General features: G+C 47.2%; 2 protein-coding genes across 4 annotated transcripts in view; one reads left to right on the plus strand and one right to left on the minus strand.

Moving 5' to 3' along the window:
- Positions 1-8,398, minus strand: part of bpnt1 (bisphosphate nucleotidase 1) — a 32,950-nt gene extending 24,552 nt beyond the window's left edge. For both annotated transcript variants that reach the window (XM_038811993.1, XM_038811986.1), the window contains exon 1: positions 8,194-8,398. In XM_038811993.1, the coding sequence (XP_038667921.1) occupies positions 8,194-8,313 (120 nt within the window). In that variant the 5' untranslated portion in view covers positions 8,314-8,398. The remainder of the gene's footprint in view (positions 1-8,193) is intronic.
- A 3,085-nt stretch (positions 8,399-11,483) lies between these two features.
- iars2 (isoleucyl-tRNA synthetase 2, mitochondrial) overlaps positions 11,484-17,900 on the plus strand; it is a 109,082-nt gene continuing 102,665 nt past the window's right edge. The window contains exons 1-3 of one of the 2 annotated variants that reach the window (XR_005462359.1): positions 11,484-11,756; positions 15,078-15,197; positions 15,964-16,123. Coding sequence is in view for 1 of the 2 variants with exons in the window: in XM_038811998.1 (XP_038667926.1) it covers positions 11,547-11,756; positions 15,078-15,197; positions 15,964-16,123 (490 nt within the window). In the remaining variant the exon portion in view is untranslated. The remainder of the gene's footprint in view (positions 11,757-15,077; positions 15,198-15,963; positions 16,124-17,900) is intronic. The other variant, XM_038811998.1, reaches the window with a different exon arrangement.

Consider the following 17,900-nt stretch of genomic DNA (forward strand, 5'->3'; position numbering starts at 1 on the left):
AAGTATAATACACAGAATACTACACATGGTTCATATTATATATAATAATTTGCATGGACAGATATTGTTAAACGATCCAATTCTAGGGGTCCATGTCTGCCCCTTTTGTGTTCAATACAAAGGCCAAATATCATACACAGAATAATGTACATGGTTTATATTATATACAATATGCATGGACAGACCTTGCGAAGTGATCCAATTCTCAGGGCCCTCATCACCGGGTCACTTTACTAACAAGCACAAGAAGAACACTGTTGGAATTGTTTTACGTATCCAACAGATTCAACAATTTGCTGACATCTTTGAATTGTATGTGGCTACATAAATGGAACAAATCAATCATATTTGTGGCATGCATTTCACAAACACGCTTGACTTAGATGGGTCAGATGCAAGAGTCTTCTAATGTAGTATTTAACAAGCCAAAATTCAAAAAGTAACCTTACTTGCAATATGTTCCATGACAGAGCAGAATGCTGTTCCCTACACAAGTTCCCAATCTATACCAGGTTATTGGACAGATGCAGTGTGCAACAGTAATTAATTTGAGCTGAAAAAGCTAAAAGAAAAGTGGCCATATTCACATCCATGCCAGCAGAAAGGGACAGAGCAGCAAATAAGACCGAGAACAACAGTGGGGGTGGGGAAACACTATCCGAGATAATCTGATATTCCAAATAATCTCAGTAATTCAGCATGAGTTAATTCAATAACAAATTGCCAGGCACTATTATTGTTTCCCAAATCCATATTAGTTATATGAATAACTGCCAAAGGATCCAAGGCTCAGATTACAAATAAACTAAATATTCAAGTCTGTATTATTTTCTGATCCACTGTGAGCCACCATAAAATGATACAAAACAGGAGGCCATTCAGCCCTTCATGTCTGTTTCAGCATTTGCTCTTTCACCATTTTCCACATTTCAAGCTTCTGTTTTGAAAGTTCATATTGTATCTGCTTCAACCTTCCTTCTATCCATCCACCCCCTCCCTAATTATTTTGCCAATGATTACCTGCCAGTGGACAGAGATTCTCTTGAATAGAAAATTACAATGCAACTGTGGGGCCTCAGTTAGAGACGTGTGTCCAATGCTCGGCAAGAACATCACAGGCAGGCTGCGTAGAATGGAAAAATCCATTGACCTTGGGCGGGATTCTCCGGTCGAACATGGCCAGAGAATCCCGCCCATACTGTTTCAGGGGAAGGCAGGGGAGGGGTTCTTGCTGTTCAATTGTTATTCTGTGTTATTGTATATTTTATGTATAAATTGCTAAAAATATTTTCCAAAAAATAACTAAATTGCCATGTCAGTATTTCGGATTCATTTTTAAAATTTTTTAAATTTAGATTACCCAATTATTTTTTCCAATTAAGGGGCAATTTAGTGTGGCCAATCCACCTACTCTGCACATTTTTAGGTTGTGGGGGCGAAACCCACGCAGACACGGGGAGAATGTGCAAACTCCACACGGACAGTGACCCAGGGCCGGGATTCGAACCTGGGACCTCAGCGCCGTGAGGCAGTTGTGCTAACCACTAGCCCATCGTGCCGCCCTTTCCGATTCATTTTTGATATATAAACCATTATTATGTTGTTGCGGCCACTATGTGGCACTGTGGAGCAAGACCTAAAGTCTTTTTTTCATATAAATTTAGAGTACCCAATTTTTTCCAAACTAAGGGGCAATTTAGCTTGGCCAATCCACCTAACCTGCACACCTTTGGGTTATGGGGGCGAAACCCAGGCAGACACGGAGAACGTGGAAACTCCATACAGACAGTGACCCAGGGCCGGGATCGAACCCGGGTCCTCAGCGCCGTATGCAGCAGTGCTAACCAAGACCTAAAGTCTATTGGTATAAAAAACCTTTGTATTCATCAAATAACTATTCACAATTTTCTATCTAACCTGTATAAATTGTCCAAAAATTCCCAGATTACCAGCAGAAAACCACCAACATTGGCAAATCTCTCATGGTAGAAATTATATGCAGACATGAAAATCACAAATAGAATTTTGCCTAATTAATTGTTCTGCAAAATAAGTGTCATTCATTTCGGCTGCATTTTCACCGAAGTGAAGCATTGCAAGTACCAGACATACATATTGTTACAAAAGAAAAATAAAACCTCTAAAATACTCTAATTTGCTTAGCTGGAAAATGATTTTCCAAAGTGAGACTATGACATCTTTGAGATAACCTCAGCTGCTAGGTTTATGAAGAACTATCAAGAGAAAACTAAAATAAATCAATCAAATGAACAACCGAGACTATGCAAGTAATTTGCAATTCCATACCTTGCTGTTGAACAGCTTATGCAATGGTTTAGAATTTCTCATGAACTTAAAGAGGTTATACAATAAAATATAACGGATTGTGTGAAATATTAAAACGTTCTGGCCCTGCATTTACATTATGATTGCAGCACCGGCAAGCCGTGGTATACCATAGATGTCCCCATTATGTAGACAATTGGAAAACATCTTTAAATAATCTTACAAACCAGAAGGTTCCAGGTTTGATTCCCTTCTTGTGTTAAGTTAGCTGATCTCAGTGAGGGCAGTCTTTTAGGAGCGACAACTGGACTCAGCACCCATTGCAGCAAAGGTTTGTGGACATCAGGTAGGAAGACTCTGTTATGTCCTCCATTTATCAACCTGCCTCCACCTACAGTCTAGCCCACGTAGAATGTATACTTGGCAAAAATACTCAGGGACTATCAATGCCGGGGCAACTGTATCGTAGCTCGAGTCAATGCCTTCAGAAAAACTAAACATAAATCAAAAATAAATGCACTGTCTCTCAACCAAGGTAATTACTGCATGAACCTATGATGAAATTCTTCAAAATCCTCCCCATTATTGGGCAGTAAAACACAAGGTGACTGTAGTGGCATACACACTTGCAGCAATGCACTCCAAAATTCATACAGCCGATGTGGGCACTGTCTAGGCCAGCATGTTGCCCATCCCTAATTACCCTTGAGAAGGTGGCATTGAGCTGTCTTCTTGAACCACTGCAATCCATATGGTGTATGATTACCCACAGTACTTTAAGGGAAGGAGTTCCAAAATTTTGGTTCAGCGACAGTGAAGGGACGACAATGTATTTACAGGTCAGGATGGTAAGTGAGCAGGAGAGGAGCTTCCAGGTGGTGGTGTTTCCATATGTCTGCTATTCTTCTAGATGGTAGTGTTCGTGGGTTTGGAAGGTGTTGTCTAAGAAGCCATGGCGAGCTCCTGCAGTGCATCTTGCAAACGGTACACACAGCTGCAACTGGGCGTCAGTGATGGAGGGAGTAATTGGGGATGGGTGCCAATCAAGAGGGTTGCTTTATCCTGGATGGTGGTAAGCTTCAGGAGTGTTACAGGAGCTGCAATCATTCAAGCAAATGGAGAGTATTCTATCACACTTCTGACTTGTGCTTTGTAGATGGTGGACAGACTTTGGGAATCAAGGGGCGAGTTACTTCCTGCAGAACCTCTAACCTGCTCTTATCGCCACAATAGTCATATGGTGAGTCCAGTCCAGCTTCTGGCCAATGGTAATGTATTATAGGGCCAATCAACTAATTAGAAGAACTGAAACTAATTATGGGATAAATTAAAGAAGGCTGCTCCTACAAAGAACAAATGGAGCACAGCCCAAAAAGAACAACTCCCAGACTGTTGATAGTGGGGAGGAATTTAGCAATGGTAATGTCATTGAATGTCAAGAGGTGATGATTAGATTCTCTCTTGTTAGAGATGGTCATTGCCTGGCACTTGCATGGTGAGAATGTTGCTTGCACTTGTCAGCCCAAGACAGGATACTGTTCAGGTCTTGCTGCATTTTGACATGGAATGTTTCAGTATCTCAGCATGTTTTAATATTTCATCATTTAAATAATAATCCCGTTTGCTGTTATTCCTACCAAAATGGATAACCTCACATTTGTCAACATTGTATTCCATCTGCCAGACCCTAGCCCATTCACTTAACCAATCCAAATCCCTCTGCAGACTTCCAGTATCCTCGGCACTTTTTGCTTTACCACTCATCTTAGTGTCGTCTGCAAACTTGGACACTTTGCACTTGGTCCCCAACTCTGAATCATCTATGTAAATTGTGAACAATTGTGGGCCCAACACTGATCCCCGAGGGACACCACTAGCTACTGATTGCCAACCAGAGAAACACCCATTAATCCCCACTCTTTGCTTTCTATTAATTAACCAATCCTCTATCCATGCTACTACTTTACCCTTAATGCCATGCATCTTTATCTTATGCAGCAATCTTTTGTGGCACCTTGTCAAAGGCTTTCTGGAAATCCAGATATACCACATCCATTGGCTCCCTGTTATCTACCGCACTGGTAATGACCTCACAAAATTCCACTAAATCAGTTAGGCATGACCTGCCTTTTATGAACCGATGCTCCGTCTGCCCAAAGGGACAATTTCCATCCAGGTGCCTCGCTATTTCGTCCTTGATGATAAATTCCAGCATCTTCCCTACTACCGAAGTTAAGCTCACTGGCTTATAATTACCCGCTTTCTGCCTACCTCCTTTTTTTCAAAACAGTGGTGTCATGTTTGCTAATTTCCAATCCGCCAGGACCACCCCAGAGTCTAGTGAATTTTGGTAAATTATCACTAGTGCATTTTCAATTTCCTTAGCCATCTCTTTTAGCACTCTGGGATGCATTCATCGGTGCCAGGAGACTTGTCTACCTTTAGCCCCATTAGCTTGACCATCACTACTTCCTTAGTGTTAACAATCATCTCAAGGTCCTCACCTGTCATAGCCTAATTTCTATCAGTCACTGGCATGTTATTTGTGTCTTCCACTGTGAAGACCAACCCAAAAAACCTGTTCAATTCCTCAGCCATTTCCTCATCTCCCATTATTAAATCTCCCTTCTCATCCTCTAAAGGACCAATATTTACCTTACCCACTCTTTTTTGTTTGATATATTTGTAGAAACTCTTACTATCTGTTTTTATATTCTGAGCAAGTTTACTCTCAATCTATCTTACTCTTCTTTATAGCTTTTTTAGTATTGGACTGGATTTGTTTATTGTCACATGTACCGAGGTACAGCGAAAAGTATTTTTCTGCAAGCAGCTTAACAGATCATTCGGTACATGGGAAGAAAAGTGAATTAAACAAAATTCAAGAAAATACATAATAGGGCAACACAAGATATACAATGTAACTACATAAGCATTGGCATCGGATGAAGCATACAAGATGTAGTGTTAATGAGGTCAGTCCATAAGAGGGTCGTTTATAAGTCTGGTGACAGTGGGCTTTCTGTTGCCCCCTAAAGATTTCCCAGTCCTCTAGTCTCCCACTAATCTTTGCCACTTTGTATGCTTGTTCCTTCAATTTGATACTCTCCCTCATTTCCTTAGATATCCACGGTCGATTTTCCCTCTTTCTACCGTCCTTCCTTTTTGTTGGTATGAACCTTTGCTGAGCACTGAAAAATTGCTTGGAAGGTTCTCCACTGTTCCTCAACTGTTTCACCAAAGTCTTTGCTCCCAGTCTATCTTAGCTAGCTCTTCTGTCATCCCATTGAAATCTCCTTTGTTTAAGCACAAAACACTAGTGTTTGATTTTACCTTCTCGCCCTCCATCTGTATTTTAAATTCCACCATATTGTGATTGCTCCTTCCGGGAGGATCCCTAACTATGAGATCATGAATCAATCCCATCTCATTGCACAGGACAAGATCTAGGACTGCTTGTTCCCTCGTAGGTTCCATTACATACTGTTCTAGGAAACTATTGTGGATACATTCTATAAACTTCTCCTCAAGGCTGCCTTGACCGACTGGTTAAACCAATCGACGTGTAGATTAAAATCCCCCATGCTAACTGCTGTACCATTTCTACATGCATCAGTTATTTCTTTGTTTATTGCCTGCCCCACCTTAATGTTACTATTTGGTGGCCTATAGACTACTCCCATCAGTGACTTTGTCGCCTTACTATTCCCGATTGCCACCCAAATGGATTCAACCTCATCCTCCATAGCACCGATGTCATCCCTTACTATTGCCAGGATGTCATCCTTAAATTACGGAGCTACCATCCACTCTGTCCTTCCGAATAGTGTGATACCCTCGGATATTTAACTCCCAGTCTTGACCATCCTTTAACCATGTTTCAGTAATGGCCACTAAATTATAGTCATTCATGCAGGGCAGCATGGTGGTTAGCATAAATGCTTCACAGCTCCAGGGTCCCAGGTTCAATTCCCGGCTGGGTCACTGTCTGTGTGGAGTCTGCACGTCCTCCCCCTGTGTGCGTGGGTTTCCTCCGGGTGCTCCGGTTTCCTCCCACAGTCCAAAGATGTGCGGGTTAGGTGGATTGGCCATGCTAAATTGCCCGTAGTGTCCTAATAAATGTAAGGTTAAGGGGGGGGGGTTGTTGGGTTACGGGTATAGGGTAGATATGTGGGTTTGAGTAGGGTGATCATGGCTCGGCACAACATTGAGGGCCGAAGGGCCTGTTCTGTGCTGTACTGTTCTATGTTCTATGTTCTAACTCATTTACCTTAAGATGTGTCAAATCAATATGTATCAAGGGCACGAATAATTAACACTGTTTTGTCACTTGCCCGTCAAGGATTGAGGGTTCATATGGGTAACACTGAAAAACACACAAGCTGTATATTGAATATTGATTATATTTTTAAAAAATAAACTTAAGAGTACCCAATTATTTTTTCCAATTAAGGGACAATTAGGTGTGGCCAATCGACCTACCATCACATGGCATCTTTTTGAGTTGTGGGGGTGGGACACACGCAGACATGGGAAGAATGTGCAAACTCCACAAGGACAGTGACCCAAGGCCAGGATTGAACCCAGGTCCATGGCATCGTGAGGCAGCAGTGCTAACTGATTTTTCCCCCCACAAATTTCAAAACCAATGCCCAGAGTTGACTGGGCAAACCCTGAGTCCATTTCATTGCTCGCTCCAAAAAAACAAGTCAAATTCAAACTGAATTGTGGCCTGGTTGTCCGTGTCGAGTTTGCACATTGACAGAATCCTTACATGCAGGAGGCCATTCGGCCCATCCAGTACACACCATCCCTCCAAAAGAGCACCCTACCCAGGCCCACTCCCCCACCCTATCCCTGTAACCCCACATAACCTTTGGACACTAAGGGGCAACTTAGTAAGGACAATCCACCTAACTTGCACATCTTTGGTCTGTGGGAAGAAACGAGAGCACCCGGAACAAACCCACACAGGCACCCAACGCCGGAATTGAACCTGGGACCCTAGCGCTGTGAGGGAGTGGTGTTAACCACAGTGCCACCCAGCATGGGTTCCCGCTAAAGAGACGCACTAGATCCAAGCTGACAAGGACAGGTATTGCACCCAATCCTCGGCTTGAACTCAGCCGCAAGGCCAGGAATATTGATAGCTTGAGTTGTGTTATGCTTCTTCATATTACATAAGCTGCTTCCTTGATGTATACTCTGACAAAGGAAGGTTCAGACTTGGAGATTGTGTTAACACATTTATTAAACAGTTAACAATTCTCCTACTTGAGTTCAACTCTCCTGCTGTTCTTGCTATAGTAACTCAATCTAACTAACCAGTCTGCTCTAATCCATGCAGTGGGTGTGATGCTTCCGATCTGCCCCCGTCTCCGAGTGTCACATGTGGAAAAGAGAAAGAGCATGTGTGCCCTATCCTTTTATATGGGTAGCCCCCTTGTGGTAGTGTCACCTCTGGGTGTCTTGACTGCCCATTGGTCGTGTCCTATCTTACCGACCTATTGGTTGAATGTCTGTGTGTCATGATGTCTCTAGTGCTCCCTCTAGTGTTTACTCAGTCCTAGTGTATCTACATTAACTCGTTGTGTATTTAAAGTTATGCATATCACCACAGCTTGTTTAAAGAAAAAGAGACAGTGTGGCTTGCAAATCAGGAAGGGGACAAGGACCTTGCAACCCTCCAGATTCCCCTTGGAGACACACTTTCGTCAGCTGAAATCAAAGTGTGGACGTCAGGCTGTGTCTAAGGAAGCGGCTGTCCAAACTCCCCCACGATTAGAGGGAAAATACACCTCCAACTGCTCCCAACTTCAGAGGGAAGAGGTGGGCGGTGGTGATCCCCTCCCACTCCTCTCCGCCCCGGATTGAAGTAAAGTTTAATGGGCCTGTTCGCCAACTCACCTTCTCCACCACCCCAAGATCCCCGCCGCTCATCACCTGCTGAACGATGACCTGCGCCTTCTCCGCAATCGAGAAGCCCGAGGCCACGAGCCGCATCAGGAAAGCCGGGCTGCCAGACATGGTGGAGAAGAGACGCCCAGATAACCGCCCACCGATGGGCTGATCCCCGAGGCCCGGAACCGCCGACGAAAACTGCTCCCCGGCAACCCGGGCGGCGGCGCGCATGCGCATACCGGGACTCGGCTGTGATTGACAGCCAGCCCGGAGCCCAGCAAAGCCGCTCGCCGGCCTCAGCTCCCCACTGGCGACCTGCAAAGCCCAACCCAGGTGTTAAATCCCTTCGCCCGACGTGATCTTTTAGGGTCTAATCAAATACGTATAATAAAAGCAACCAACTCGCGGACAAATTAACTGGGGCTCCTGGTAGGGGCCCTGCCCAAAAATAACAAAAAGCCACGGAAACTTGCCAACCATCAAACCAAAATGTGAAAAGGTGGGGTGGTCCATAAAGCAATCCAAACCTTGCGGTGCCACCGGGTATAGAAGGCCTCAAGAGTACCTTCATGGGACGTGGTCGCTGGTGGCACTCGTCGGCCACACCCGTCCTGAATTGACCCCGAGAAGGTGGCATTGAAGTACAGATCAAGTTTGATCTGATAGGATGGGAGAACAAGGTTGAGGGGTTGAATAGTCTACTTTTGATCCTATAAATAACTGAACCACCAAGAAATCCCTCTGTTTCTCTCTCCACACCTGCTGTCAACCCGCCAAGTTATTTTCTGTTTTCAATTAAAGAAAAACCTAATGTCCTGTGAATACAATTTTAAAAATAAAATTACTTTCCTGTAGCAGGTATAGAAATGCCAACCTTCTAAGGTTAGCCTGAAATCCTCAGGAATTAAAAAATTGTCCCCTGGACATTGCAGTCTAAGGGAAAAATCAAGAGGGCATTTTAAAAAAAAAGTATATTTTCATTTTTATTGATTAGATGTAAAAAAAAATTTGAAATGGGTCAATCGAGCGGGAATCTCCGGCTTCCGTCGCCAAAATCACATTCGGCGATCGACCAGAGAATCCCCGTTAGCGGCGAAATCCGGGGGGGCGTCGCTTTTGCGAAGCTTCACCCCCTCCAAAACGGCATTCTCACAGAGTACACGCATGGCATCAGGATGGCCTCAGGCCGTCACCTGAGGCCCTCCCCCGATGTGCCGAGTTCCCAATGGCGTGGGTCACTCATGCTATTTATTTTCGTGAACCCGGCGTGGCGGCTGCGGACTGAATCCAGCGCCGCCACAGTTGGGTGGGAGCCGTTCCATGGGCAGGGGGAGCTTTGGCGGGGGCTGGGGGCTGGTCCAGGGGATGGCGAGCTTGGCCAAAGTGGGGCAGTTTTTGGCAGGCCGGGTCCGCGCGCTGCCGGCTCCATGCTGCAGGCTGCCGTAGTGCGAATGCACGGCTACGAACCCGGCAACTCTCCAGCCGGATCCGCAGCTAAAGCTGGAGGTTTTACGCTGCGTGTCTGCTAGCCCCCCACCAGGCAGAGGATCGATGCAGCTTTTGCGCCGTTCTTTCGGGTGTAAAACACCACTATTCCCACGCCAGCATCAGCACTTAGTCTTCAAATCGGAGAATCCAGCCCATGGTCTTTGACAGACAGTTGGGAATCATTCAATTGGGTAATGAAGAGTTTGTTCATTTTCCATGGAAAGGGGATGATCCACAAACATGGCAACTGGAGGTGGGAGTCTGAGAGATGATATGATTAGATCCCCAAGAATACATCTTATCAGGGAGATAAGGCAGGACGTTGTTTTCCTGCATTGAACATGCTTTTAGTCAAGGGCAGCACAATAGCACAGTGATTAAAACATTGCTTCACAGCTCCAGGGTCCCAGGTTCGATTCCCGGTATGGATCATTGTCTGTGCGGAGTCTGCACATTCACCCCATATCTGCATGGGTTTCCTCCAGGTGCTCCCGTTACCTCCTACAGTCCAAAGATGTGCAGGTTAGGTCAGCGCCGGCCCTAGGGTTGCTGGCGCCCCGGGCAAGCTGAACTTCGGCGCCCTTGGGGGGGCGGGGCCGAGGGGGAGGCGGGGGGGCGGACCCGAGGGGGGGGAGGACCCGAGGGGGGGGCGGACCCGAGGGGGGGGGCGGGGGGAGCGGACCGAGCGGGGGGGCGGACCGAGCCGGGGGGCCGCCCTGGGGAAGGGCGGCCACCGCGCATGCGCTGGTTGGCACCGGCCCAACTGCGCATGCGCGGGTCCCGAGTCTCTGGCGCCCCCTAGCACATGGCGCCCCGGGCGACTGCCCGAGTTGCCGGTGCCTTGAGCGGCCCTGGGTTAGGTGAATTGGCCATGCTAAATTGCCCTTAGTGTCCAAAATCGGTTATATGGGGTTACAGGGATAGGGTTGTTGTGTTATGTACTCTGGGATAACACAGGCTGCAACTCGATGCAGCTTTGACCAAAAGATACTCCAGACTTTGAAGTAAGTTCAATGTGATTTATTGAACCATTAGCACAGTTCTCTATGAGTTTGACTCTGCTGCTAATCTTGCTATAGTAACTCAGTCTAACTAACCAGTCTGCTCTAAGCCACGTGGTGGGTGTGATCTGCCCCTGTCCTATTCTCGAAGTGTCACCTGTGGAAAGAGACAGAGTATATGTGAACATGTCCTTATATATGGGTTGTGTAATGCCCCCTTGTTGTAGTGTCACCTCTGGGTGTCTTTACTGCCCATTGGTCGTGTCCTATTCTATGTGTTCATTGGCTGTATGTCATGATGTCTCTGGTGCTCCTTCTAGTGTTTACTTAGTCGTAGTGTATTCACATTAACCCCTTGTGTATTTACAGTGATGCATATCACCCCAAGGGTGGAGGTGTAGGGATAGGGTGGAGGTGTGGGCTTGGGTAGGGTGCATTTTCCAAGGGCCGGTGCAGTCTCAATGGGCCAAATGGCCTCCTTCTACACTGTAAATTCTATGTTATTATGTCTATGTAAGTGAACCTGAAAAACACATTAAGGTTTATTATTAAAATTACTGCACTGACTGATATATGTAGAATGTATTTAGACATTTTGACTCCTCGGGGAGTGCCATTTGCGTAGACACAGTTCCACATATTCCCATTGATTTGCCTGTTACTGTTTTTTGGTGTGTGACCTGAGTTGACAGTTGAGGGACATGGGAGTGGAGCCGCCCGGGGACAGGGGAAAGTTGCGGTTTTGAGACGCGCATTTTGCGCCTTGGCGGCCACCGTTAGCCGAGATCCCCACCCGATTGGAAGCCGCTGGGTCCTGCAGTGCTACCGTGTCTCCGCCTCCTCCTCACGGGCATAGTCACAGTCCCCGCCATGATTCCGGCGTTCGGTGGCCGCTGCGGTCCGTCGCTGGCCCGCAAGTTGCGGGCCGCCGCCGGCGGTCGGTGCCGGCTGACGTTGGCCAGCGGGAGCTCGAGCCAGGAGAAGACCAAGTTCCGCGAGACGGTGCTGCTGCCCCGCACCGACTTCCCAATGAGATCGAGCGGCCGGGAGCTACTGGAGAAGGAGCTGCAGATCCAGAGGGTACGGCCGCGGGGAGGCGGGGGCTGGGACTGGGGCCCGGCAGTGACCCGGCCGCGGCTGAGGGTGGGATGTTAGTCACGGTTAAAGGGAGACACCTATGGGTGTGCCACAATTCCTGTGACTGTACAGTAAGAAGTCTTACAACACCAGGTTAAAGTCCAACATGTTTCTTTCAAACACTAGCTTTCGGAGCACTGCTCCTTTCACAGGTGAACCAGGAGAATAAACTACAGGAGCATTGAGCAGGTGGCGGAGACTTCATTGCAGCGGGCAGGTTTGAAAACAGATTATTCTGCTTGTTCCTGCTGGGGGCTGGATGCAGCGTTGCAGAGAAATGTGTGGAAGAGGAGCAGAATTAGGCCATTCAGCCCCTCCAGCCGGCTCCGCCTTTCTACAGTGTCATGGCTAATCTGTTAGTGTTGATTTCTATAGTCATATCTATCCCCTATTAACCTTCGATTCCATTGCCCAGCAAGAGTTTTATCTACTGCCGCCTTAAACATATTCAGTGGCCTCTCCTCCACCGTCTTCAGTGAGTTAGTTCCAAAGTCTGCACAGCTCTGGGGAAAAAAAAATCCCCTTTTCTCTGTCTGAAATTTAAAACAGTGACCCCCCCTAGTTCTGGACTCACCCACAAGAGGAAACGTATTTTCCACGTTCACCTTGTCAAGGCCACTCAGGATCTTGCATACTTCATGAAGGCCTGCCTTCTCAACCTTGCCCCTCGCCTGAGGTGTGGTGATCCTCAGGTTACATCACCACCAGTCATCTTTCCTCCTCAAAGGGGAAAGCAGCCTATGGTCATTTGGGACTATGGCCTTTACACTTCAATCAAGTCGTCCCTCACTCTTCTAAGTGGAAACAAATCCAGCTTTTCCAACCTATCCACATAGGACAATCCACTCATTCCAGATATCAATCTAGTAAACCTCCTCTGACACATTTACATCCTTCTTTAAATAAGGAGACCAAAAAATGGTCTCACCAATGCCCTGTATTTCTTATTAATTTTTAGAGTACCCAATTAATTTTTTTCCAATTAAAGGGCAATTTAGCATGGCCAATCCATCTAGCCTGCACATTTTTTTGGGTTGTGGGGGTGAAACCCACACAAACACGGGGACAATGTGCAAACTCCACATGGACAGTGACCCAGAGCCGGATTGAACCTGGGACCTCGGTGCCGGGAGGCAGCCGTGCTAACCACTGTGCCACTGTGCTGCCCATCCAATGCCCTGTATAACAAGTGTAACATTATTACATTTATGTTCAATTCCTCTCGTAATGAATGTGAGCATTCCATTAGCCGTCTTGATTATATGCTGCACTGGAATACTCGCTTTTTGTGACTCATGCAGTAGAACACCTAGATCACTCTGCGCTTTGAAATTCTGCAGTTCTCATTGAATCCCCACAGAGCAGGAGGCGGCCATCAGGGCCGGCTCAAGGCACCGGCAACTCGGGCAGTCGCCCGGGGCGCCATGTGCTAGGGGGCGCCAGACTCGGGTCCCGCGCATGCGCAGTTGTGCCGGTGCCAACCAGCGCATGCGCGGTGGCCGCCCTCCCCCGCGGTGGCCGCCCTCCCCCAGGTCGGCCCCCCCCCCAGGGCGCCCCCCCCCCCCCAGGGCGGCCACCCCCCTCGGTCCGCTCCCCCTCGGGTCCGCCCCTCCCGCCCTCCCCTCGGGTCCGCCCCCCCCGCCCTCCCCTCGGGTCCGCCCCCCCCGCCCTCCCCTCGGGTCCGCCCCCCCCGCCCTCCCCTCGGGTCCGCCCGCCCTCCCCTCGGGTCCGCCCGCCCTCCCCTCGGGTCCGCCCGCCCTCCCCTCGGGTCCGCCCCCCCCGCGGGTCCGCCCGCCCCCCCCCCCCAGGCCCCCCCCCCCCCCCAGGCCCCCCCCCCCCCAAGCCCCCCCCCCCCCAAGCCCCGCCCCCCAAGGGCGCCGAAGTTCAGCTTGCCCGGGGCGCCAGCAACCCTAGGGCCGGCGCTGGCGGCCATTCATTCGACCCATCGAGTCTGCACTGACCCTCCGAAATTGCACCCTACCTAAGCTCAATGCCCACCCTATCCTTGTAACCCCATAACCCCACCTAACCTTTGGACACTTAGGGGCAATTTAGCATAACCATTCCACCTAACCTGCACATCTTTAGACTATGGGAGGAAAGCAGAGCACCCAAAGGAAACCCATTCAACACAGAGAACATACAAACTGCACACAGACAGTCACCTGAAGTCAGAATTGAACCCAGGTCGCTGCGCTGGGGCAACAGTGCTAACCACTGCGCCACCCATAAAAATCTACAAAAATGGTCAGAACTCCGAAGGTATCTGATTATCTTCAAACTTCCGACTTTCGTTCTTGATTTTGTTTTCAATTTAAGTAATAACTCTGCTGTTTTATTCTTCTTTGCAAAGTGAACAACTTCATATTTTCCCACATTATTTTCCATCTGCCAGAGTTTGTCACTCAACATATCTGTAAGCATCCTCAAACTCCTCGTATCTTCTTCACAACATACATTCCTATCTATCTTTGTGGCGCCTGGAAATTTAACTACCATTCCTTCACTCCCCTCATTTAAGTAATTGACACAAGTTGTAAAAGGTTGAGGCCCCAGAACATGCCACTTTGGGACTCCACTCGTCACATTTTGCCAATCATAAAAAGACCCATTTGTGCGTACTCCCTGTTTTCTGCCAACCAGCCAATCTTTTATCCATGCTAATACATTCGAGTGCAGCTCCTTCCTCACCTGACGAAGGAGCAGTGCTCTGAAAGCTAGTGATTCCAAACAAACCTGTTGGACTTTAACCTGGTGTTGTAAGACATCTTACTGTGCCCACCCCAGACCAACGCAGGAATCTCCACATCATGGCTATCAATTATTGTATTATAAATGATGAAAATATTCTGATTGTGTTCCCAGACATGTAGGATGAAAAGCTAAACATTTTCAAAATATATTTTATGTATAGTTGCCTGAGCATATTATCTGTCAATTTTTTCTATTATGTTCCAGTGCCTCCATTTATGTCATTGTCTATGTTTTCATGCTGGATTTAGCAATTGAGATGCTGTCAGGAGGGTGTAATAACAAGTTGCATATTCAGTTTCCATTGTTAATATGGACATAGGAATTGTATGGAAATCCAAAAATAAGGATATGTTGATACATAAAGCCAATTACCCCACGCCCTCTAACCTATTTCACCTGAAGAAAACACTTGATTTTTACCTCATTGCCATACAATGAAGAACTGACTACTTGTGAATTAATAAGGCCTGGTAAGCTGTTGAAACCTTGATGTATTTCTTGCGTTTATAGGAATGTGGTTTTTCAGAGCTATATTCTTGGCAAAGAAACAGGAAAGGCAAGAATTTTTGTATTCATGATGGACCACCTTACGCGAATGGTGACCCTCATGTTGGTCATGCCTTAAATAAAGTAAGTTAATCTTCGGTGCTCATTAAATGCTTAGATTTGTTTGGACACTTTCTCTTGAAATGGATATATATATTGAGGCTAGGTATGTACTGTGATCAATTTTACAAATCAAAGCACGGTGGCACAGTGGTTAGCACTACTGCCTCACCGGCTCTGGGTCACTGTCCGTGTGGAGTTTGCACATTCTCCCGTGTTTGCGTGGGTTTCGTCCCCACAACCCAAAGATGTGCAGGGTAGGTGGATTGGCCACGCTAAATTGCCCCTTAATTGGAAAAAATGAATTGGGCACACTACATTTCTTTTTTTTTTAAATTTACAAATCATTATTTGATGATGTATCTTGCATGTGTAATTTATTTCAAAACCATATATATCAATTTATTTAAAAAATAGATATCTGCCGCATCTCATCCCATGACTTAGCATTGGGCGGCACGGTAGCACAGTGGTTAGCACTGTTGATTCACAGCACCAGGGACCCGGGTTCGATTCCTGACTTGGGTCTCTGTCTGTGGGGAGTCTGCACGTTCTTCCCGTGTCTGCGTGGGTTTCCTCCGAGTGCCCCGGTTACCTCCCAAAAGTCCCAAAAGACGTGCTGTTAGGTGAATTGGACATTCTGAATTCTTCCTCAAGTGTACCCGAACACTACACAGCCGTAGTATATGGACTAGGGGATTTTCACAGTAACTTCATTGCAGTCTTAATATAAGTCTACTTGTGAAACTAATAAAGATTATTCTTATTATTTTGATTTCACTAACTGCAGGTACTAAAGGATATCGCAAATCGGTTTCAGATGATGAGAGGTTCCAGAATTCACTTTGTACCTGGCTGGGATTGTCATGGGTTGCCTATTGAGCTTAAAGCACTGGCAGAATGTGGTGAAGAAGCTAAAACACTTTCTCCAATAGAAATCAGACAAAAAGGTAATTTAGACTACCTAATTTCTTTTTCTAATTAAGGGGCAATTTAGCGTGGCCAATACAACCTAATCTGCACATCTTTGGGTTGTGGGGGTGAAACGCACACAGACGTGGGGAGAATGTGCAAACTCCACACAGGCAGTGACCTGAGGCTGGGATTGATCCCGGGCCCTCCGTGCCGTAGACAGCAGTGCTAACCACTGCGCCACCGTGCTGCCTGATCTTTTTTCAGTTTTGCCTTTCCCTCTGGTGGCTCAAAGATTTACTAAATGCAAAAAACCATTGTCCTTTGTTACTCATGGTAGCCGAGGGTGAAAGATCTGATGTTAAGGAGTGCAAAAATTCCAACTCGCTGATGGCTTACTTTAAATTTTCTTGCCAGATTTCTTCTTCCCCATCAAGGCACCAAATCCTTCCGCCTTATAATACAAGAGGTATGGCAGGTCGTCATCTGGTATTTGTCCATGTGTGAAAGTTCAATGTTATTGTTGGCTGACAATTGTATCTGCGATGGAATCCGAGCCAAGCCCAATGCTTTCCTCATTTTCATTCCGTATGTGCTTCCAGGCAGTGATCAGAAGCATGAACTCTCTCCTTTTCATCAGCCTTGAACCCAATTGTGACCTCAACCCTCAAATTGAGGTTCGAGATTACTATACCAAGATCAGCAATAACCCCTTTATGCCGATCTGCATGGCTTTAATAACTTTTTGTTGGTCCTTTAGGTAGGGTTCTAAATGCAGAAATGTCTGATCCACGATATAACATGTACGTTGTCAGTTGAGTGTTAAGAGTAAAGTGATTGAGGATGACTTCCGGTGGCGGCTATGGAGTGAGTGGTCGCCACACAGGGCAGCTCCGGCTTGACGGCATTGGTTTGGGCACTTGCTACACATTAGTGGGGTGACTCTGGCAGAAAAGTGGCGCGGAAAGTGCAGAAGGAGAGGTTCGCCCCAAGATTGGTATGTCTACTGGCTACCAGACCTGGCAGAAAAGCAGTTAAAGTCCTGGCTAAGGAATTAGAGGGGACATGTGGCGCAGCAACGATTGCGGGAATAACGGAGTGGGAAGGGTCATCGTCAGTGGGAAAGCCCCAGTTGGAGCAGTTGATGGCCTTCATCAAGGAGGAATTTCACCAACAAGGGAAGGAGATGCATGGTGAATGGTTAAAGGCCTTTGAGGGAGCAATAGTACCTCTCCGAGGATCGATGAACTAGGTCGAAAAGTGCCTCGAGGAGCAAGGGTCAACAGTTTGTGAGGTGAAGAAGGTGGTGTTCGACTAGGGCGATCGGATTGAGTCTTTGGAGGTGGGGATCCTGGGGAACCTATGCAATTTGCTGCGAACGAAGGTGGAGGAGCAGGAGAATAGGTCCAGGCGGCAGAATTTGTGAATTTTGGGTCTGCCAGGGGGTGTAGAAGGAACGAGCGACACAAAGTATCTGTTGAGGATGCTGGCCGGGTAAGTGGAGGAGAAGGTCCGAGGCAAGGCTCCAGAGGTGGACCAGGCCCACATGCCTTTAAGGCAGAAGCCGAGGGTGGTGATTGAGCCGCAGGTGGTGAACAGTTGCACAAGTTCATGGAGAAGATTCTAAGGGAAAAACGGAACGAGTTGGAGGAGAATTGTGTCTGAATATAGCAAGCCATGGGGTTGTTGGCTGGGCGGTATTCAGACGGGTAAGAGGCCAATTGCACAAGGAGAACCCGGTGGGGGGAGTTGCCATGCTAACAAGTGATGCTGGTGAATGGAGGTGAGGTGGAGGAGGAGGTCATGAGGGGTGCC

This window comes from Scyliorhinus canicula, chromosome 1 (assembly GCF_902713615.1).
Source record: "Scyliorhinus canicula chromosome 1, sScyCan1.1, whole genome shotgun sequence".
NCBI lineage: Eukaryota > Metazoa > Chordata > Chondrichthyes > Carcharhiniformes > Scyliorhinidae > Scyliorhinus > Scyliorhinus canicula.